Below are 22733 nucleotides of genomic sequence, written 5' to 3'. Positions count from 1 at the left end.
GTGTTTACAAGGTTGCATATATGCTGAAAAGTGAAAAAACAGCATAACTTCTACAATAATGGCCCGATCATGCTGATTTTCGAACTTGACCTGCGTTTTATGAATATTCATCAGCTCTGTAAATATAAAGCCAAAAAGTAAAACTGCCTTCCACTTATCGTGTTTACAAGGAAAGTGCACGGCGACGGCATCGGCATCGGCATCGCCATCGGCGACGGCGACGACAGACGCAGGTGATGGCAATATGTACAGACACATCTGTGTCTGTACATAAAAAATTGACATCTGTTCCATTTTTCTAAGCGGAAATATAATTTTATAAAGTGTACTGGGTGTATTTTTTATCACAAAATCTGCTGATTTTGGCTTAAAGACTAGTGGTAGCTGTTGGCAGGGAACATAAAATTTGTATTTCAAAGATCGTGACCTTGCATTTCAATGTTTTAAAACAAATTATCCCTTTTAAACATTTGAAAATTATACATCAAAATCTAATCAATGAGATAAAATCACTATCAATGACATACAGCATTTAAAGGGGGCTATGCTGCATGTGTGGGAAAAACACTTCACTGTTGCCCTAAGTTTACATATATATCCTGCAAAGCTTTTATGAAAGAATAAAACTTCAAACCCAACCAAGTGCAGGAATGGCTTGAGCAACGATTTATTAGGATAAAATAGCCCTTAAGGAATTTTTTTAATTTTGGGTGGGAAAAAAAGCAAATACTTAATATTTTTTAAAAATTAAACTAAAAATGCTCTTTGTACATCAAGTTTATGTTTTTCATTTTTGTTGATATCAAATAATATGTACTCAAAACACCTTCAATTTTTTACCAGAGAAAAAAACAGTCTGCACTGGACATGCTATCAGGGGAGTTGCCTTCACAATTTTGAATTTAGACACTTTTCTGACACCTCAATTTGGAGCATTGCTTTATTGTCATTGTCGTGATGTTAGGTTTGACCTCCCATCATACTTCCATAATTTTGCAGTAAGTGACAGCACACTGAAACCTGGATCTCTGGAACACATACCAAATAATCATTTCATATCCAATGTCAATAGTTTATATCAAAAGCAAGGTGGATTTCAACAAATGGAAATGTTGGAATGCACACAAAAAGTCTTTTGTATTTAAACATAACAACAACTAGAGGATCAGAGAGGCGATACCGCCTCCGAATATTGTACCACCAGCTGGAGCAAGCGCATTCGTATAGACCCCCACATACACAAAATAAGGGACACAGCCACCAGTCTTATGCTTGACAAGCTATAAAAATGCAATCAACAAGAATTTTCAAAATACGCAAAAAATATATATAACTTAAAATGGTACAATCAAAGTTAAGTTCATCGTAAGGTAGGTCAAAGGTCAATTTCAAGGTCACAGTAAATTGCCAGTATATGACTTCCTATTCAACTTCAATAGTAACTATGGACCTATCTCTGCCAGGTTTGGAGTTAAAAGAGAAAGAAATTAGCAGAGTTCAGTTCATGATTATAAGTAGGTCAAAGGTCAATTTCAAGGTCACACTTAGATTGCCAGTATATGACTTCCTATTCAACTTCAATAGTAACTATGGACCTATCTTGCTAGTTTTGGAAATAAAAGGGAACCAAAATTTGCAAAGTTCAATTCATGATAAAAAGTAGGTCAAAGGTCAATTTCAAGGTCACATTTAGATTGCCAGTATATGACTTCCTATTCAAGTTCAAAAGTAACTATGGACCTATCTCTGCCAGTTTTGGAGATAAAAGGGAAGCAAAATTTGCAAAGTTCAATTCATGATAAAAAGTAGGTCAAAGGTCAATTTCAAGGTCACATTTAGATTGCCAGTATATGACTTCCTATTCAACTTCAACAGTAACTATGGACCTATCTCTGCCAGGTTTGGAGTTAAAAGAGAAAGAAATTAGCAGAGTTCAGTTCATGGTGAAAAGTAGGTCAAAGGTCAATTTTAAGGTCACATTTAGATTGCCAGTATATGACTTCCTATTCAACTTCAATAGTAACTATGAACCTATCTCTGCCAGTTTTGGAGATAAAAGGGAAGCAAAATTTGCAAAGTTCAGTTCATGGTGAAAAGTAGGTCAAAGGTCAATTTCAAGGTCACAGTAAGATTGCCAGTACATGACTTCCTATTCAACTTCAATAGTAACTATGGACTTATCTCTGCCAGTTTTGGAGATATAAGGGACTAAATGTTATAATTTTGGAGTTACCATAATGTGCCATAAAGAAAAGGTCATTTTGGTAAAAATTCTTGAAATGGGAGGTGCTCTGAAGTTCCAGATGTTCAAATTTGATGAAATAATGTCATTTTCGACCACAAGTTGCCTGCTTTGCCAAGTCTTATGTTTTATTTTTCCGGAGTTCAAAATTTATTATCCATTACCGTACTGCACATTTTGCTTTAACCACCAAAATGTACTTTTTGATACAGCGTAACTTTGGAGATAAAAGGGAAGCAAAATTTGCAAAGTTCAGTTCATGATGAAAAGAAGGTCAAAGGTCAATTTCAAGGTCACAGTAAGATTGCCAGTATATGACTTCCTATTCAAGTTCAATAGTAACTATGGATTTATTTCTGCCAGTTTTGGGGATAAAAGGGAACCAAAATTTGCAAAGTTCAATTCATGATAAAAAGTAGGTCAAAGGTCAATTTCAAGGTCACATTTAGATTGCCAGTATATGACTTCCTATTCAACTTCAACAGTAACTATGGACCTATCTCTGCCAAGTTTGGAGTTAAAAGAGAAAGAAATTAGCAGAGTTCAGTTCATGGTGAAAAGAAGGTCAAAGGTCAATTTTAAGGTCACATTTAGATTGCCAGTATATGACTTCCTATTCAACTTCAATAGTAACTATGGACCTATCTCTGCTAGTTTTGGAGATAAAAGGGAAGCAAAATTTCCAAAGTTCAGTTCATGGTGAAAAGTAGGTCAAAGGTCAATTTCAAGGTCACATTTAGATTGCCAGTATATGACTTCCTATTCAACTTCAATAGTAACTATGGACCTATCTCTGCCAGTTTTGGAGATAAAAGGGAAGCAAAATTTGCAAAGTTCAATTTATGGTGAAAAGTAGGTCAAAGGTCAATTTCAAGGTCACAGTAAGATTGCCAGTATATGACTTCCTATTCAACTTCAATAGTAACTATGGACCTATCTCTGCCAGTTTTGGAGATATAAGGGACTAAATGTTATAATTTCGGAGTTACCTTAATGTGCCATAAATTTCCTACAGAAAAAATTAATTAAAATAAAGAAAAGGTCATTTTGGTAAAAATTCTTGAAATGGGAGGTGCTCTGAAGTTCCAGAAGTTCAAATTTGATGAAATAATGTCATTTTTGACCACAAGTTGTCTGCTTTGCCAAGCCTTATGTTTTATTTTTCCAGAGTTCAAAATTTATTATCCATTACCGTACTGCACATTTTGCTTTCACCACCAATATGTACTTTTTGATACAGCGTAACTCGAAAACCGTATGGAATACAAAAAACCGGAGACCACCTCCAGTGTTGGGCTTTACATGCTCTACAAAATGCAAAAAAGAATGGGTCTCTAGCATTAACGGTTCCTGAATTAGAGACAGTTTTCAGTTTCGGTATCTTATGGCCGCTACTCCCGTGAAAATGCACCGATTGACCCCAAATTTACGGATATGAAAGATGACCTGAAGGGTAACATCTTCCAATAATATTATTGGTTAAGTCTGTGTGGTGTCTGAATAACAGCGCAAATAAATTTTTTTTCGTAAAAAAATTCATTTTTTTGAAAATTTTTGCCCGTTTGACCTTGAAATAAAGGTCAAAGGTCAAATCCAAGGGCATATTTGAAATCTACACATATGACTTTTGGAAAGCCGTCTGTAGAAATTTTTCCCATAATTCCTTCCGTAGGGTAGATAATTAGCATTTAATTTTGCCATTTTTGGACAAGGGTGCATTGCAATGAGTGCCACACCTAGACCCCAATACCGACAAGGCCCAAATTTTACGTGGAACGAGTTGAGATTATAGGTGACCTAAATCCAAGAGATGGGTATGGGGGCCCTTACCGTCTAGGAGGAGAAGCGGTAACGGTAACATGGCGGCGGAGCCGGCGGAGCCGGCGGAGCCGGCGGAGCCGCAGGAGCCGGCGGAGCCGGCGGAACGGACCGGACGGGACTAAAACCATGTGTACCGCCAGCGCTAATGCTGGTGGTACAATAATAGCATTCTTAAAACATGGAACTTGCTGAAGCACGTATGTTCAAGTGTTTCAACTATTAACATGACTCTGCCATGTAGCTATCTCAGTGTTGATATGCTACATATTGTAGTCTATATTTTCAAAGCTATTAAAGCTGAATTAGTATACAGTCCTGGTCACTCAGTTCCTAGCACCTGTGCTGCCAGGAGCAATGGACATTTCACCTCCTTGACCACTGTCCCTGGGAGGACTCTAGAAAATAATTTTAATCATGTAATTAATGTCTTAATTTATCACGCTAAATAAAAAATACCAGTCATTTTTAAGACAAAATTCTTGCATACTATGAGCAATATAAACATGACTAGTTTAGAATTTCTTAAAAGTTTTATGCTTTTTTATTTCTAATTTCCATTTTCTTTTAAAAAGTATAACTTAAAGTCTTTTTAATCAATCATCAACTTATACTATATGTACCCACCTTAACATGAATTTGATTTTTTAACATAGCTGATCTCAAGATAAGTGCCTGGAAGAAAAAATATTTAAACAGCTTTCTGGACCATCAAGACAAACATTATATCAAATGAAGCAGTGTATTAGCACATTTTTTTGTAACTGATGCAGCAATATTAAGCATACTATATTTTAAAATTCGAATATCAAAGTGAAGTTATTATTAAAAGTCAGAAAAAATAAGTGTGAATGGGGGTCATAGAGTAGGGGAAAGAAATTGTACATCATCCTATTGAAGCTTGCTTTCCAGGCCTGCAGACTACTTTACTACATACAATGATAATTTAAAAAGAAAGTAAATTCCAAATTATTTTTGTGCCAAAAATAAAACAAATTCAATATAACTTTGACAAAAAAAATTGCAATATGAAAAGCCCTGCAACAAAAAACAGTTCATCAAAAAAGGTGTGCCCATACATAGGCTGGATTCAGAACAGATGATCTGCCAACTTACTGATCTTACGGATCAAATATGGCTGCCCCAACTTGAAAACGATGCTGTATAATCCCCTGGTGGTCTTCCTGCCTATTACATGCACAAGGCCTGCTGGGGCCTAGCAATTAAATGGATTAAATCTTGGCTCCAAGGTTAAATTGCTAGGCCCTTGCAAGGATGCCGTAAGGAGTCAGGGAGACCATAAGGGGATTAAGCAGCATCACTTTTAAGTGGGTCAGCCATATTTGATTTGCAGATATGTTAGTCCCATATCATCTGTTTTGAATGCGGCCTTGGGGAATTCCATGTCAAAAGTTCTATACCTTTGTCCTCCTTTGATAATCTTTTCCCTTTTGTAATGCTTTGTCAAAGGTTGAGCTCCTTTGGTCAATATCCTTTGCATAAAGTACCTTGAAAAATTATCAGTATATATCATATTCATAGAAATATTTCTTAGATCGCATTCACAACAGCAGACTTACTAGTCTGCAGTTCAAATGTGGCCAACCCACTGGAATGCTATTTGCGTAATCCCGTGTGGAATCTATTCGGTCTCTATTAGGGGATTAGACAGCAATATTTTAAGTGGGTAGCAACATTTGATCTGTGGACTAGTTAGTCTGCTGTTCTGCATGCAACCTTAGAGCACATAATATATCCTTAATAAAATAAACATCCCTTGCAATGAATGCCCAAAATTAACAAAAAGGCAATAAATAAAAAAAAAACTTTATATATTAGATGACATATATGCTATAGTTTTTCCCTTTCTTTACATTTGCACAGTAAACATTTGTAACTTCAGATATCTAACCATTTTATGAGAATCAATGCGTGCATTGATCTGGCCATCCAGAATCAGTTGCATCAGTTCATCCTCCAAAGCATTCACTGTGGTGTTGAAGGCTTCTGCCATCTTTCCCATATCTGCAGACATGTATGGACTGAAATACTAAATAAAATGCAATCTATAATTACCATTTCACAAAACAATTACAAAGTCATCATAATTTTTTTTTCTTTTCTTGGAGCAAATGTAATGTATATCCATAAATGCATTGGATCCCCCCCCCTCCCCCCAAAAAAGTTGGGATCCTTCCAAAGTCAAAAAAAGTCAATTTCCAACCCCCATTGGACTAGCTGTAATGATACATCAACAAAGATCTTACCTACAACAAATATTCCAATATCTGAGGGTGGAAATATGTAAGCATCAACTATTTTAATTCGCATGCAACTATACATAATGAAGCTATCAAAATAAAAACATGGAAATAGAATATCAATCCTTACCTGGCATAGTGCTCTGTTTCTAATTTGTGTATACAGCGTATTAACATGTGGAGCAATATACAGATCTAACAGTAAGTTTTCCTGTAATGGAAGATACAACCACAGATGTAATTTACAGATATGATAAACAATGGCAAAACCACAAATAACCAAAAGAATGATAAGTTGATAACTGGTAAAAGAAATGCCCATTTTGGATATATCAACTTAAATGTATTTAAAACATTTCAGAGATTACACATATCTCTTCATATATTCCTTTAATTCTATAAACAATTTTATTTCAATAAATATAATATACATCCTTCATAGTTTCATTAATTTATTTTAAATCAAAAAGTTATCAAAGCAAAAATATCCTTATAATCATCCTTTTTGATGAAAACAGTCGTATCATTGAAACATTGTGATCTGTATTTCAACATAAGATCCAGTATAAGAATTAAATTTTCTATTATCTTAGTGAAGAAGTCTTTACTTACCCTAATTTCTCCCAAAAGTTTTAGACAAGATGCATACTTTGACTCATAAAACTTGTAAATAATATCTCTGAGCTGAGGTTCTAACTCTAAGAACAGTTTGAAGGAACTGAAAAGCAATTTGTAATAATAATTATGGCATTATCAAAAGCTTCCAAAAATAAAACATGTGCATAGCATTTATACCACAAATAAATACCGTAAAACATAAAACAATTGCTTGAATAATTCTTAAAGACACAGACTTGACTCCAAAACTCATCAAATTTACCTGCTGGCCATGACATGTTTTTGCAACTCCTGTCTATCAAAGGAAGCCAAGGCACACAGTGCCCCATATGTTGCAACATTGCTGGCAGAGATGAGCTGAAAGTCAAAGAACAAAATATCCATCAGCTAATGACATACACAGAAACAGCTACTTTTTTTCCATTTACAGAGGCCAGCTGAGTGATAAAAAGCAGTGATTTTTAAGGAAAATGAGAGAAAAAGAAAAATGTATCATTTGAAAAGATCTTGTTCACAATAAATCAATGTTTTTAATAATACAAAGTCAATTTTTCCAATTTGATATTTATCTAAACAAAATATTTAATTCAACAGGAATATCTGAGATTATTAATCAGAACATAAACCATGACAACATAGACCTTTCTATCAAATAAACACTTTACCTCAGGAAAATCACAATGGTCAAAGCTGGCCTGAAGGAAGTACTTGGCAGCAGATTTATATTTTTTAGTGGCCAGTTCTGCCAGTCCTGCTGCACATTTCAGTTTAGTGATCACCACCCAGCCTCCATCTTTACTTTGGGTCTGACAATGAAAAATGTAAGTTAATAGCAATAGGAATATATTTCTTAATATTTATAAGCACTACTGTGTTTAAACATGATAAAAAAGAATTTCCTAATATAAACAGTTAGACAGACCTCAAAGTCATGCATCATGGACCATTCATTCATATACAAGATTATTTGTCACAGGCTAATAATAAGAAGTTGAATATTGGTAAAGAATTTCATTTTAGACATATATACTTATTTCATATGCATTTCTCCCTTTGACATAAAAATTTACTTGACTCTTAAAGATGAGTGCCTAAAGAAAAATAAAAAGAATAAAACAGTGCCACAGTTAGCCTTGATATTACTTACCTCTGTTACCTCGGGAGTGGCCTCTGCTTTATTTACATAGCTTAACACATGGGACCAGTTTTGTAGGTACACGCTGACCTAGAAATACATGCAGTCATATGACACAGCTAACTAATGAAATGCATTTAAATATGAAAACAAGGCAGCAAAGCTGTCAAATGTACAGACAAGAAACAGAAAATAAAGATGCAAAAAAGGTCATTTTGTCATTATTGATGCAATAATAAATAATGCTTATAATAGCACTGTCAGTCAACACTGAATTTTAATCTTGCACAACAGGTAACATGGTCAATAACAGGAGCAGACCCAGAGATAATTTCTGACAGTATTACAAAGTATCTATGTTGATCCATCCTCCATTTTGATGGTCTTCCAACAGAAAAAAATAGATACCAGTCAATATAAACTTAATAATCTGACTGTCTTCCGGCAGACCCAGAAGATGGTCTCAATCCACCCCTACAATAAGATTACAGTTTCAGGACCATGAGAGTTCAAATTCACATTATGAAAGTCTCAATATTTGAAAAATGATGACAGTGCATAAAATAATATTACATAATGTTTAAAGACATAAAAAACAATACAACTTATGTAGAAATACAGAAAATGTGCAGAGCCCCAGGCAGATGAGAGTTAAAAGTCACAAATGCAAGTGTTTGAGAAAAAATAATAAAGGAAAACAACAAAACTTGAAAAGCACTTTGAGAGTGCAGACCTCTGCCAAGGCAGCAATTGTTGATTATTATTGATAATTGATTGATTATTGATGCGGACCACCACCAAAAATTAATCATTGTCCTCTTTGGCCCAGTTCCGACAGTTCCTGAAAATTTCTGCAAAATCGGTCCATAACTTTTTGTGTTATGTGGATGACAGACAAACAGGGGTGAAAATATAACCCTCTTGGCAGAGCTTGAGGTAAATATAATTCCAATGAAGATGCTATTCAAACTTTTAATCTTCCAGTTTGATATATATATATATATATATATATATATATATATATATATATATATATATATATATATATCAAACTGGAAGATTAAAAGTTTGCAGTAGCAGCGCAAAAAGATTGTTGTCAATTTTGATGTAACATTACATAATAAATTAGAGAACAATTATCACCAATTTTTGTTTATTGACTATAAATAGGATGGACATGTAGAAAATATGATTACCATTTGGCTTCATGTCCTTGGGAGCTCCGAGTCCCACAATGAATATGCCAAAAAGATAATGAATATTACACTAAAATGTATAACTTCCAGAAAAAGAAGCCAATTAGACTGCTTTTCTAACTCAGGCTGCATTTTAGTCCTGTGTTTCTTTTTTGAAAGTTTGACAGTCATAAGTAACACGGTTTTCCCATAATGGTCATCAAGGCAGCAGCACCAAAAATTGTGTTTTCTTTTATTTTGATGCAACATTACATAATGCTTAACAGCATAATGACCATCGATTTTTAATAATAAAATATAAGTGTCATGGATTTTCACAAAATGTGACTAGCATGAGTCTTCAAGCCCGTGGAGGTTTTAAGTCACACCTTGGAAATGCCAATATGTGAAAAATTAAATTTTCACAAAAAACTGTTTAATTGCCAGAAAAATTTACCAAACAGACTGCATTGCCTACTGAAGCTGTATTTTAGTCCCATGTTTCTTTCCTGTAAGTGTGAGAACAGTAAGTGACATGATTTTCCTTAAATGGTCATCATGGGAGCAGTGCCCAAAATAGGGGTTTCTTCAAATTTTGATGCAATATTACATAATGTTTTACAGCATAATGACCATCAATTTTTAATTATAAAATATTAGTATCATGGTTATTCAGAAAATGTAACAAGCAAAAGTCTTCAGGCCCATGGAACTTCAAAGTCACATCATGAAAATGCCAAAATGTAAACAAGACAGCACTGTTCTGAAATGGGTTTATTTCCCTTTTTAACACTTTTTTAACATAAAACAAAATAAACAGTTTACTGCCATTTTTATATGACCAACTAAGAAAATTGATGAGATGGGAAAAGTATCAATAGAACAGTGTTAAATGTCCAACTTCCTCCATTCTGAGATTCTGAACATAGTGGATGAATGCATCTGACAAACTGCAATGATATGAGTTTATTTCCATTTTTGACACTTTATTACACAATACATGATAACAAGTTTACCATCATTTTTACAAAATCAACTAACAATGTTGTAAAGATGCAGGAAATGTCAAACAAACACTTTTATGTATCTTATTAGTTCAATAATGAGACTGTTAACATGCCTAAGAATTGAATGTAAGGAAATGTGAAAAAACAGCATAACTTCTAAAATAATGGACTGATTATGCTGATTTTCAAACTCAACCTGCGTTTTAGTAAGATTGGCCCCTCCTGTGAGTATAATGACAATTGGCCAATCTGTCTTTCTTATATTGTGTTATCAGTGTTGCATATATACTGAAAAAAGTGAAAAAACAGCATAAATTCCCTATAAGTGACCCGATCGTGCTGATTTTCGAACTTGACCTGCGTATTATGAATATTCATCAGTTCTGTAAGTTTCAAGCCAAAAGGTAAAATGCTTTTCCACTTATCGTGTTATCGGTGCTGTATTTATGCTGAAAATAGAGAAAAAATAGCATAAATTCCCTATAAGTGACCCGATCATGCTGATTTTCGAACGTGACCTGCGTATTATGAATATTCATCAGTTCTGTAAGTTTCAAGCCAAAAGGTAAAATGGTTTTCCACTTATTGTGTTATCGGTGCTGCATATATGCTGAAAAAAGTGAAAAAACAGCATAAATTCCCTATAAGTGACCCGATCATGCTGATTTTCGAACGTGACCTGCGTATTATGAATATTCATCAGTTCTGTAAGTTTCAAACAAAAAGAAAAAACAGTTTTCCACTTATCGTGTTATCGGTAAAAGTGCACGGCGACGGCGACGACGGCAACGACAGACGCAGATGACGGCTATATGTACAGACACATTTGTGTCTGTACATAAAAAGAGTATCAAAATCACTCAAAAATAAGTATGCATGATAAAATACACTAATAAGCTATATTGGGTACGTTCAGTCTCATATAACTCCATAAATACATTCCAAATATTTTATATAGTGACTCAAGCATAACTTGACAAATCAGTGAAAAACTATATTCCTGTGAGTGGAACATCAGGGAATCTTTATGAGAGTGAGACTAAATATTAATGGTATTCTAACTTAAGTCATCTATGCTAACATTCAGTTGTCCAGATATGGCAAAAAAAGTGGGGGGGGGGGAGGGAGACTCAAATAATAAGTTCTTGAACATGTGACCCCATACCTTGATAACATTAAGACACATGTTGACCACATGTCGTGCACTGGTACAGTAGTCTCTTGCCCGAGAATAGCATTTGAGTGCATTACTGAGGTCTCCCATGTCCAGGTAGTGATCACCTAGGTCATCATGACCTCGTCTGTAAAAACAAGGTTAACAGTCCGTACTGTGAATTTTAAAATAAAAGTTTATTTACAGAAGCAGTATTTTTTCATGCTATACATAAACAAAAGAGTTATCTAGACTTCCACTTGTAATTATAACTTCAACAACAGCCAGTGGAAATCCTACCTTAGGAAAAACAGCAGTGATAGGCATTCAGTACAAGAAACATATGTGAACACAAAATAAGATTGTGTTTGGGATGGAAAATATCTAACTATTATCAATAATTATTATAGGTCCTTTGAGTGGCAGAGATTTTTAATGGTTGGAATATTCCTAAACCATACTGTTTCAAATTTATATCAAGTTGGTAACTTCACCTACCTTATACTTTCTTTAATTGAATTACTTTTATAATTTTTCAAATCTGTATCTAATTTTTCTAGCTTCAAAGCTGCCTTTTTGGTTGTGGTCTCTATCCACTGGGTGTCTAAAGCTGGACACTGGGCAGCACTAGCCACTGCATCTGGGAGACCTTGAACACTATAAATAGACAATAAACTGCCTATGTTATTTGCTCAAAATTGATTCATTTTATGTTGCCCACAAAAGTATTCTCAGGTTATTATATGATTATATATATATATATATATATATATATATATATATATATATATATATATATATATATATATATATATATATATATAATTTATCCATATTGATGGCACAGAAAAAGAAATTATCTCAGAAAAGTAAAAAGGGGGAATTGGCAATATAATGTCTGTCATAATATGCATTTACACAGCCTGTCAACATAAGCACTATATTCTGATTATTGTCTTAGAAAGTTTACGAAATGATTTGCATAAAATGTCTTAAATATTGGGGTTGCAATTGCAATGTTTGCCTAGGACACTAAAAGCACAGAAAAATAATTTAATCTGTGCCACAATAACTGTAATCATATTCTTCTTCATATAACGCCAAGAGCACAGGGCTAGAAACTCTAATCATTTGGGGCCACTACAGAAAAGCAAAGAAGATGCATTTTAGAGCCACTCACCCAGCCAATGCCTCCTGTAACTTTCTGTGAATCTGTTGATACATGTTAGTGTTGTATGTTGTCATCACATACTGCAGTCCCATGCGGAGGGCCTCTACACGTAGTGGTGGGCAGTGGTCAGCTACATATATCAGACGGTTAAGTTTGGCAAGTCCAGTGTAACTCGCTGCATAGGTGTCCAAGTCCTGGAATACAGGGTAAGATATCAGTGGTCATCTTTATGCTGAAATATATGATTACAAGTTATTTCATAATAAAAATAATAATTACAGACAAAATGGCAATGGCATACAACAACATTTATTTGCTGGGTACCTAACTCTTTTATAAACACTTTAAACTACAAGAAAGGATAAGCAAAGATACATGTTCTATCCATGATGACATTTCCATTCTTCATCTGGCTAACAGATTTACAAAGATATATTCAACATTAAACATTCCTCTGTAAGGTTACATATTTTATCTACTGCTACAGCATCAAGCAGTCCAACTTATGTTTTTATACCTACCACTGTGCTTGACTCTGAAAGCTATAGATAAAGTTCTAGGTGAAAATGATATCAATTTTCTGCTCATGACTAACATTCATGAACTGCACCTCTTTGAAAAATCTATGAATTTTGCCACATATTGAAATTCAATTTGGGATAATCTGTTCCCTCATCATCACAATATTACTTGGATAATAATTAATTGGCCAAATCCTTGCATACATCTAGCCTCCCATGAAGGTTTTCATGGAAAGTTAATGCCAGAAAACATGAATATGAATGCTGCTACCATTACATATGTTCCACCTAAATATATATATACTGTACATGTTGCCAAAATAATTATGCCTCGGATGCATATTCTACTGATAATTCTCCAAGTAGAATTAAACTTATTTTCAATGTGGAATGGACTATTCACACAAACCCTCAGCCTCTTATTTGTCAAGCGTAACAATTTGATATTCGTGCCTCCAATCCTTTTCTACTACCTCACTGCAGTTATTTATTGATTCGTATATACTATCTAAATGTATTTTGAAATGAAACATTGGTGAACAAACTTAAAATTTTCTTCTTTTCATTCTTGTTAATCACCAGACCTATTTTGGCAGATGAACCAAAAATAACATGACATATGTGTTATGGTTCCTAATGATGAATATTGCAGCTTTCAGTAACTAGGGTTACAGACAATCACTATCGGTCAAGCTTCTAGTGACCCCAACCCTCTGCCATCAGTTGTCCATTAAAAAGCACTATCACTAGTGTAGTGTTAACAAGCTTGACAGCAGTGATCCTTCTGATCACTTCCCAGCAGACACACATTGTATATATTTCAGCACACTTAGAAATAAAGTTAGTTGTTGTAGTTAAGTTCTTCTTGGAGTTGTTCCATGCGATTCTCCTCTCACACTGGTGTTAATTAACATCTATATCGAAGAACATAGAAACCATTTCAATATGTATGATAATAAATAATTTCACTTACAAGGGTGGTGTTCTCAACCACATACGGCTGCTCTTCTTCAATGTTTTCATTTTCCTCTGGAGCATCTACCTGCATAGGCTCAATGGAAGCAGCCTGCTGAAAGTAAATTTTTAAATAAAAAACTCTTGATGTCGTGTGATGTTAATTTTTAACAAATTCAAACCAGCAGCTTATCATTATTGTCAAACACATAGTAGCAACTAGACTTTGAAGGTGGCACTAATAGTTCATTTTTGCAAAGTACAATAAAAAGTGTCCAATTAGTATCAGATTATGTCCATTTTTATACTGCATACTGCTTCCCAACTACTGCGTAACAAATTGACATACATGAAAACAAAACTAAGATCAGCTGGCACTTCCTTGTAGGCAATGTATTAACAATCTAGAAAAGGTCTAGAGTGAAAGATTTGAAGGGCACATTTTAAATTGAATTTATGAAGTCAGGAATGGGCACCAAGACTTAAAATAGATATTATGCAAAAGAGCGAAGACTAGCATTTCAGTTGTATAAACATTCAATATAAATGCCCAGTTCCTATACTTATTGTGTAACAAATTTCAAGTATCTGTAACAATATTTAGGGACTGAAAATCAAGTTAGGCAACTTTTTCCCCTCATTTCTGCAAACGACGTTTTAAAGACCGGCAAACATGGTGTCACTGACTGAATGCCTTTTGATCTAAATGGGATAACTCAAAACTATGATAGTCTATTCAAACTGTGACTATCTGTGAACCATATTTCAAGCCTACAGCATTAATAATATCAGGAAAAGGCGTGTGGACTGAAAGATCAAAGAGAATGACAAGACATGATGTAGAAGTAAAACAACATGCAATCGCCAGAAAATTACCCAAAATAATACAATTTGCAGTCGTTGATCAAGTTAAGAATTATTACTGAAATTATATATTTTCATTTTAAACTGTTTTAAAGAGAAATACCTGGAAAATCGCCTGTTGAACTGCAGCAAGCGGCATTGTCACAGACCGGAAGTCAATGGCCACGTTACTGCGCATTCTCGAGAAGAGCTCTTTTGCATAGAAAGGTATAAATTAGCAAATGCGGGAAAAATACACGTGCAATCTTGGTGAGGTAAACAAGTTAACTTGATTGTGGTTTTCGAGTTTTTGAGACATGTTTACCATCTTTGATTATACATCTTTAATGTATTGTATAAATGACAAACATTTGTCGCTACAAGTATTGTAATTCAGTAATAACTGCCCTACTGGTTGGATAACAAATTGTGTACACGTACATGTACATGTATATCGGATAGTCCGTTGCGGCTTGCCTCAGTTTTCGACCTAGTTGCATGCTAGGTACTTGCCGTAGCATGTGTAAGACCGATAATTGAGGCAAGTGTATCCCCTACTTTTTGGTCTTTCCTTGCTATGGTAGTGCAAGTAGTGATTAGCTGTAGATGAGGCAGACGAGACACTTGTCTATTCTCATACATCATCAGATTTGTTTCGGTTCACCGTTTTGTTGATACGTTTTCGTCCGGTGTGGCATGAATCGTTCGGAGCATGTACCATCCGTTCTGCTCAAGCTCACAAAGTGCAGGCAAATCTGAGAGACTTCCGGCGTGTACAGTCCGTCTCTATCGACTTAAATAAATATACACTGTTGAGAACATACTGCAAATTCAAACATAATCTTTAGAAATATTAATATCTTATAGATGTTCACCTGTACTCTCTCAGGTGGCCATATCAACACACTAGCCAAGTAAAATCAATACAATAATACATGTAGTACTAGGCCAACAGCTGAATAACGATGGCCCGTCCATGGTAGTTTCATCCAAGTGTCGAACAGTAATTTGACGCTAATTCTCTATCAAAATTATCAATTAAAATTTCTGTATTAACACATGAATTTTACCTAGAAATATCCCAACTATAGTAAATATATAATGAGGTGGGAAACGATCAAGCTACGTTAATGCACAGGTGAATAACAATGGATCATTCACGGAACGGTTCATACACGCGTCTGCTGCATGTACAATCGGTCAGGACCGATGGTTCACGCAGAACGGATTGTACATGTGACACCGGCCCAGACCTCCAGCTCCAGTTTACCTCTTCCGTATGCCTCAGTTTTTTGCCAGTAAAAAAATTGAGAAAACTTCTGTCCACTTTACGGGTATTGGTTGAATTAGGAGCATGTATATGTAAGTATTAAATAGTTTTTTAGGATAACGATAAACAAATGAAAGCACCCATGCATACCATTCATTTTCATTCTTTTTATCCAGATCTGTACAATATAAAACCAACAGGATGGTAGCAAATAAACTTTTAACCTTGGTTCTGATTCGACAGTGCAATAGAGTGCTACTTGGTTATAAGAAGAAGGGGTTTGGAGTGGGCAGATGGAATGGGTTTGGTGGCAAAGTAGAGCAAGGAGAGACAATACAACAAGCTGCAGCGAGGTAATTTTCACACATATTGACTATGCCATGGTTTATAACCTGAGGCATATTTTTGTTTTTGTTATCAGAGTAAAAGAATAGTTGTCTTAAGTATGAACACTTTTCCATAGCTTTATTTAGAATAACATTTGTCATGGATTTTTTGTCTGTATAATATAAATGATAATTAATTCAGATTTAAGTGAAAACCATACAAAATATGCATTATTTCTGTCATTTTAAAAAATCATTAGTAGTCAGCATTTATCCAATAATGGGCAAAGTTTTATAGCCCATTCCCCAAATTATTTACAGAATTATCCTTGATTTAAGAGGCAATGTGACCTATACAGATGCACTAATGCATTCAGATACATGCATTTACAGTTAATTCCAACGTATTTATAGTGGGTTGATGGTTGGATTATTTTTAAAACCTGGGGCTATTACAATTTTTTCAGGCTGTGAGATTTCAAAGTGTGTTTTGATACATTTACCCCCCACCCCCTCCCCCCCTTTCTCTCAATTTATAAATTTTGGTTTCACATTTAGAGAACTCCACGAAGAATGTGGAGTGGAAGCTCACTCACTGGAGGAAATAGGGCTCCTGAAGTTTGAATTTGTTGGTGATCCACAGTGGTTGGAAGTTCATGTTTTTACAGCAGATACTTTTAAAGGAGAACCTACAGAGTCTGAAGGTAATTTGAATGATTTGGATTACACTTCTCTGTTTTGACTATGTATTCAGTGATTTTCTACATCATCCTGATTATATATACACAGATATCAGTTTGAAATTAGTTAAATTTTTTTGAACATGTTAAAATTTAGTCAATACCTGATTTTTGAGAAAAGCAGATATTCTTAATCTCAAAATTAATACAATACTCTTTTCAGAAATGAGGCCCCAGTGGTACAATATTCACAGTATCCCATTCAATGACATGTGGCCAGATGACAAATATTGGTTCCCAATCTTCTTGAAAGGAGCAAAATTTTCAGGATATTTCAAGTTTGAAGGACATAATAATATATTGAAAACTGAGCTTAAAGAGGTTGAGAAACTACACTACAATGATTATGAACATTTCAAACTGAATGGAATAGTATGACTGTAAATATGTAACTGGATATTGAAGTTATTTTATTAGAACAAACCATGTCGAAGCTTGTGAAATATTTTACTTGTGCTGCACATTTGTATTCATTTGGCATGGAAGCCGTTTTAAAAAGATTTATACTTGGTTCCTGCTAAAATAGTGCTCTAATGCCTTTGTCAATCAGGTATCAGCCGTGCCTTTAATAAACCTTTTGTTTCATCACTGGCAAAGCTCTGGGATCTTTTTGTCATGGATATACACATAAGAACCCTTGAATTATTGATCAACCCGGTTCTTTGCGAAAGAATCAATATTTGTACATTTACAATGGTTCTCTCAACACATCCTATTTTAATGGATACATTTATTCATACATTCATATAAGATATATCTTTGTACTGTGAAATATTCAACATTCCCTTGGTCTGATATAATAACTTTGTTAAATAAAAGTTTAGAAATCTGGTTTCGCCAACAGGATTACTGCTTATATTTGTAAAATAATTCGTCTTTGACCAGGATTAGTAATTTCATTATTGAAAAAGTGTGTAATGTACCTTGTGTTAAAAACACGGATTATTTACAAATGATTTTAGGTTATTCAAGACATATGCTCCATGCATTGTCGTTAAAAGGATGTTCACTTGTTAGACATATTGCTTTTATCCATTCATTTAATACTGGCACCCTGTTTTTGTGGAATTTTATCAGTGCCAAACATAAGCTGGTAAGAAATACACAGATGGAAATGAAATGGAAAAATAGCTCTTATTAATAATATCAATGTAACTTTTTGAAAATATAAAAAAAGATACATTTTAAGGTATATAATTTTTGTGAATAACCAGAATATGCATAATAATTATTAATTTAATATCCTAAAGGATCGTTTGAAATGCGTCTCCAGTCTGGGAAAGATATGGAATATGGAATACTTGTATCATAAACCAGGTGTAAATGGCAAATGAAAAGGAAAAAGTGAAATTATAAGATTTATAATGCAAATCTTTCTGAATAATAGTGCAATAGTTATGGTCTTTATCATACATGCATAAAAGTGCTTATCAAATATCTATTTTACTGTTTTGGGGTAAATGTTCTTACAAAACTTAGCATGGTTTTTCATGAAAAAAGTTGTTAAGAATAAATGTTGATTTAACACATGCTTACAAATAACTAAATTGACAAGTGATTGGGAGTCATACAGGAAATAAAAGAAAAGGTTATGTCCATCATTATACATGAAAGAAGCTACAATAAATCAATAACAAAAAAATGACAAAATGATATCATTGATATATCTTATTTATAATAAGATATATCTTTGTAGTATGAAATATTCAAAATCCCCTTGGTCTGATATAACTTTGAAGTCTGGTTTTGCCAACAGGATTGTATTTTGTCACTAGATTTCAGGGGTACATATTTTTAATATTTACATATATGAAAGAAATTACCACCAGCTGTGCACAGTAAGACATTGCAATGAACGAAAGTAATAAAAAAGCATTAAAATTAACACATTTATGCATCAATTGATTAACACATAAGCAAAAATATTTATTTCATTATGTTTATGTCTGTATTTTTAACTGGATCTGCGTTCCATGTTTAACAGCTCTGCACTGTAAAAAAGTTTTGAAACTGATACTGGTCTTTTTTTCTTTTTTTTTTTTTTTTCTTTTTTCTTTTTTATGTTTATCATTGTACGACGTCTGAAGAATACCAGTAAATGCTCGAGGGCCATCTTTTGAGAGCATTCTAATTTTAACAGTTTGATTTTTGTGTAATACTATATAATGTTATGTTTTTACAAAGCTTTATAATTCTAGTTATATTAGAAATTCAATGAATAGCAATAACGTTTGGTGCATGTACCGTAGCGTTAGCGCACTTACTCCCTAGGGATCAGTCTGTAAACTCAGTCAATTTCGTTCGTCAAGTACTGTTTTTTGTGCAACTATTTATCATAACTGGGCCATTTTTATTCTTTTTTATTATATTAATATTTTTGTAAATAAAATCTTAGAAAATTTGGGAAGATTAAATTCCGTCTAACACACACCGACCTTCAGTGAAGTTGTTTGAGGATAGGTGTGATGTGACTAGCTGTCACTAGGTGTGCGGGTACAAAGACACGAGCGGTGATGCCAATTTTTGAATGTGCTGTAGACGTTTGACTTTTTTCTTGCGGAGATTAGTACAGTAGACTATTTTTGTAGTACAGTAATCCAGTCGATATATGTCAAAGGCATTTATGACAGTACAACAGTAGAGAAGTCGCTTACATGTAGTTTTCTCAATGACGATGTGAAACATGATTTAGAACATGAGAAAGTGAGATATCTGTGTGTCGATAGAGAGAGAGGCGCCTACATGTATATTAACCTTTACGCTTTTGCATAATAAGATGCATTAAAACGCGGGTACGACATGAGAATGATTTTAATATACTACATTTGCGGTCGCGCTAATAGCGAGGGTTTTTTCGCTACCCGCGAAAACCACTTTTTTGTCGGCTTTTTTGTTTCCCGAGATGCGTGAAACGTGAAGCACCCCATTCACATGACTCGTGGATGCGCCCTTTTATTCTCCACCCTTCGTAAAACAGTCAGTATACCTGGTGATTTGTGATTTTGAGGATTTTCGACGTGCATTATCAGTGAGATGTAAATTAAATGTGATTTTTGAATTGGTGATTTTATTTCCCTTGAATTGTGATTACTACCCCACCCCTCCCCCTCCCCATAGCCGGTTCCACACTGAAAAAGTCAAATTTGTGTTATAAAATTCAGTTGATTATTTGGGCGTCCTTTGAAAATAGTTTTGAACAAAGTGTCATTTTCTTAGGCAATATTATCAGGATCTCATTTTGGCATCTATTTTGTCAGGGCAAATGACCTACTTTTCTTTTGACCAATCAGTCATTTGATAGTAACAGCGATATCTATTGGACCAAAGTTTATCTGATCCGAATTCACCAGACGACGATCGCAAGTGAATAGAAATGTTGCCCGCCAAGTTGATTTTTGCTGTCATAGCCGTTCTCTTGCTTTTTTTTCTTAAAGTAGAGACCTTCTTCTATATTTCATTTCCAGAAGTTTTCATGTTGGTATTAATTGCGATTCCCCTTGGGACACTTTTCATGTTGTGAGAGCAGTTGAGCAGGTATGCAGTAGGTCTTCGTCCCATAAAGCTTATTCTTGCAAGTCTAAAGAATGTACACAGCTGAAGATTAGATTGCATAAATCCTAAATTTTGATCAGGTTTTGCTTATTTGTCTACGGAGTTTACATATTTCTGTTTTTAAGAATGACAAATTCTCCTTATCACTGTGTTCCTGGCACACCAAGTCTTGGTGAACAGTATCAAGTACATCCAACATTTGGGGTAGTTCCCACAATACAGAATAATAACCAGGGATATTCTAAAATTCCAGGTAAAATGAAGTAGTTTAATGTTATTTCATAAAAGTTTAGATATTAGTGTAAGGTTAGCAGAGTTTAATCATTACAGAATTTATCCTGAAATATTTTCGTACATTTAATACTTAAACACACACACACACACACACACACACACACTAGAAGAGAATATGGTTTTGTTTCTTCTGTAAAAGAAAGCTTTTATATTTCATTCATTTTTATGAAACTTTTTGCTGTGAATGTTTAGAATTTCTATTTTTTGTTTTATTATATCTACCTGTGAAATATGTGCTATGGTTTAAATTCAGTGGAAAGAGCATCTGCCCCAAGAACACCAAGCATGAATGAAGTTCTGCATCAGCAGAGAATGACTGTCACACCACTTATTACCATGAGTAAGCATACCTATGAACTACCCCTTTCACCACCACTCCTCATCTGGTAATACCCCCTTTACACTGGACGGCGTCCTTTCTGCGACCATGAAATTTGGCATCCCTGTGGTCTTAATAAGGAGACACAAGCATCGATTTTGTATCAGAATGAATGCTCAATGATCGGCCAGTTGTCGGCCGTAAAGTATTATAATTTTTTTAACTCTCAAATGGGGCCGTACTGCTGGACGCAGAAAGGACGCCGTTCAGTGTAAAGGGGGCTTAACACACGTGTTTATCATTTCATCTCACACATACAGCTTAGGAACATGACTGAAAACAACAGTTCATTCTGTTAAAAACAGATTTCCTTAGCATGCATCAGCTTTTTTGTAGTACTTATCCAAAAAATCTGTATGTGCCTCTTTGGCAAAAATATAGATAAAGGAATAGGAGAAGATTAAAGCCTACAAAAGTAGGTTAATGTTCTCTCAGTGAATGAAATTTATTTTGAAATTTTCATTTTCTTTTTTCAACACTTTTATTTGTTAATTTTATGACATTGTACAGCTTATGCTAAATGTCTTACAATTTGTAGGAAATGGAATTACAAGCATGCAGCAAGCAGATTCAAAACTCAAAAGAGGAAAAGGAAAGCCCACAAATGAAGGTAAATTTGTAACTTTTGTCTGCTAACATGCTGTGATTCTGTATGCAATTCATATTGAAAGAAAAAATTCAATCACATATATTTTAAGATTTTAATAATGCCTTATGCCTAATGATTATATTTAACTTTATCAAACACATTTTGAAATTCAGGTGACCAGACTGTTCCAGCAACTCCTGAGGATTTGAGAAGAAGAGGTCTTTTCTCAGCAGAATCTCAGGATGAAGAAATATCACAGGCTTCTTTATCAATCAGAATTTCAGTTCACTCCAAAATAAGTCCAGGCATTAAAAGACAACAAGTCCAGCAGGCAAGGTTACAAAGACTTGGCAGCTCCTCGGGCTCCTCTCCAAACAATGGATATGAAAATCTAAATGGGAGAAATGAATTAGTTCTTTCAAACTCTATAAATCAAACAGAGGAAGCCCCAGGAAAAAATTCAGTTGAAGATGATATATTTTGTTGATTTGGAATGATGTTTTTGTCTGTCCATTACAATTGGAGTAGATGAGCTAGCTGTCTCTAGTTTCACAATTTATTTGATATGAGATTGTTTAACTGCTAAGCTCTTCTCAGTGCATTAGGTGTGTATGAAGTGAGAAACAGTTGTGCTTGTATCAACAGGATTTGACACATTTGGGTAAACCACCTGTAGAGTCACAAA

The 22733-nt window shown here is 34.4% G+C and overlaps 3 protein-coding genes across 5 annotated transcripts; 2 read left to right on the top strand and 1 right to left on the bottom strand.

Annotated features, from left to right (window-relative positions):
• Positions 1-926: 926 nt before the first annotated feature.
• LOC106172382 (COP9 signalosome complex subunit 1) lies at positions 927-15167 on the bottom strand. 2 transcript variants are annotated; one of them, XM_087004331.1, is made up of 14 exons: positions 15023-15167; positions 14075-14170; positions 12590-12774; positions 11908-12066; positions 11422-11557; positions 8087-8164; positions 7605-7745; positions 7202-7296; positions 6934-7039; positions 6452-6532; positions 5973-6110; positions 5482-5568; positions 4688-4735; positions 927-4458 (listed from the first exon to the last, which is right to left on the bottom strand). In XM_087004331.1, the coding sequence occupies exons 1-14, from the start codon at positions 15095-15097 to the stop codon at positions 4387-4389; spliced, it is 1497 nt and encodes a 498-aa protein (XP_086860457.1). In that variant the 5' UTR covers positions 15098-15167; the 3' UTR covers positions 927-4386. The 2 variants fall into 2 exon arrangements, with proteins under 2 accessions (XP_086860457.1, XP_086860458.1); XM_087004332.1 differs by having other exon boundaries at positions 14075-14167; positions 15023-15124.
• On the top strand, positions 15072-18065 carry LOC106172379 (oxidized purine nucleoside triphosphate hydrolase). 2 transcript variants are annotated; one of them, XM_013553051.2, is made up of 4 exons: positions 15072-15173; positions 16345-16521; positions 17053-17198; positions 17398-18065. In XM_013553051.2, exons 2-4 carry the CDS (start codon positions 16370-16372, stop codon positions 17610-17612), a joined length of 513 nt encoding a protein of 170 aa, XP_013408505.1. In that variant the 5' UTR covers positions 15072-15173; positions 16345-16369; the 3' UTR covers positions 17613-18065. The 2 variants fall into 2 exon arrangements, with proteins under 2 accessions (XP_013408505.1, XP_013408506.1); XM_013553052.2 differs by having other exon boundaries at positions 15131-15168.
• Positions 18066-18237: 172 nt separating this feature from the next.
• Positions 18238-22535, top strand: LOC147763369 (uncharacterized). The gene is made up of 5 exons (XM_087004339.1): positions 18238-20768; positions 20912-21039; positions 21334-21420; positions 21998-22069; positions 22222-22535. The coding sequence occupies exons 2-5, from the start codon at positions 20913-20915 to the stop codon at positions 22533-22535; spliced, it is 600 nt and encodes a 199-aa protein (XP_086860465.1). The 5' UTR covers positions 18238-20768; position 20912.
• The last annotated feature ends 198 nt before the right edge of the window (positions 22536-22733 follow it).

This window comes from Lingula anatina, chromosome 2, assembly GCF_051362555.1.
Source record: "Lingula anatina isolate TDL-2025a chromosome 2, LinAna3.0, whole genome shotgun sequence".
Lineage (NCBI taxonomy): Eukaryota > Metazoa > Brachiopoda > Lingulata > Lingulida > Lingulidae > Lingula > Lingula anatina.
The sequence above is the reverse complement of the archived record's forward strand: the minus strand, read 5'-3'. Positions and strand labels throughout refer to the sequence as shown.

Bases quoted from the DNA above. Each gene is read 5' to 3' on its own strand.
- LOC106172382 (XM_087004331.1), bottom strand. From the start codon at position 15,097: ATGCGCAGTAACGTGGCCATTGACTTCCGGTCTGTGACAATGCCGCTT. The intron at 12,067-12,589 runs GTGAGTGGCTCT...GTCTATTTATAG, and splicing joins TTACAGGAGGCATTGGCTGG to TGTTCAAGGTCTCCCAGATG. The intron at 11,558-11,907 runs GTAGGTGAAGTT...TTGTTTTTACAG, and splicing joins TCAATTAAAGAAAGTATAAG to ACGAGGTCATGATGACCTAG.
- LOC106172379 (XM_013553051.2), top strand. From the start codon at position 16,370: ATGGTAGCAAATAAACTTTTAACCTTGGTTCTGATTCGACAGTGCAAT. The intron at 16,522-17,052 runs GTAATTTTCACA...TTTCACATTTAG, and splicing joins ATACAACAAGCTGCAGCGAG to AGAACTCCACGAAGAATGTG. The intron at 17,199-17,397 runs GTAATTTGAATG...TACTCTTTTCAG, and splicing joins AGAACCTACAGAGTCTGAAG to AAATGAGGCCCCAGTGGTAC.
- LOC147763369 (XM_087004339.1), top strand. From the start codon at position 20,913: ATGACAAATTCTCCTTATCACTGTGTTCCTGGCACACCAAGTCTTGGT. The intron at 21,040-21,333 runs GTAAAATGAAGT...GTTTAAATTCAG, and splicing joins GGGATATTCTAAAATTCCAG to TGGAAAGAGCATCTGCCCCA. The intron at 22,070-22,221 runs GTAAATTTGTAA...TTTGAAATTCAG, and splicing joins AGGAAAGCCCACAAATGAAG to GTGACCAGACTGTTCCAGCA.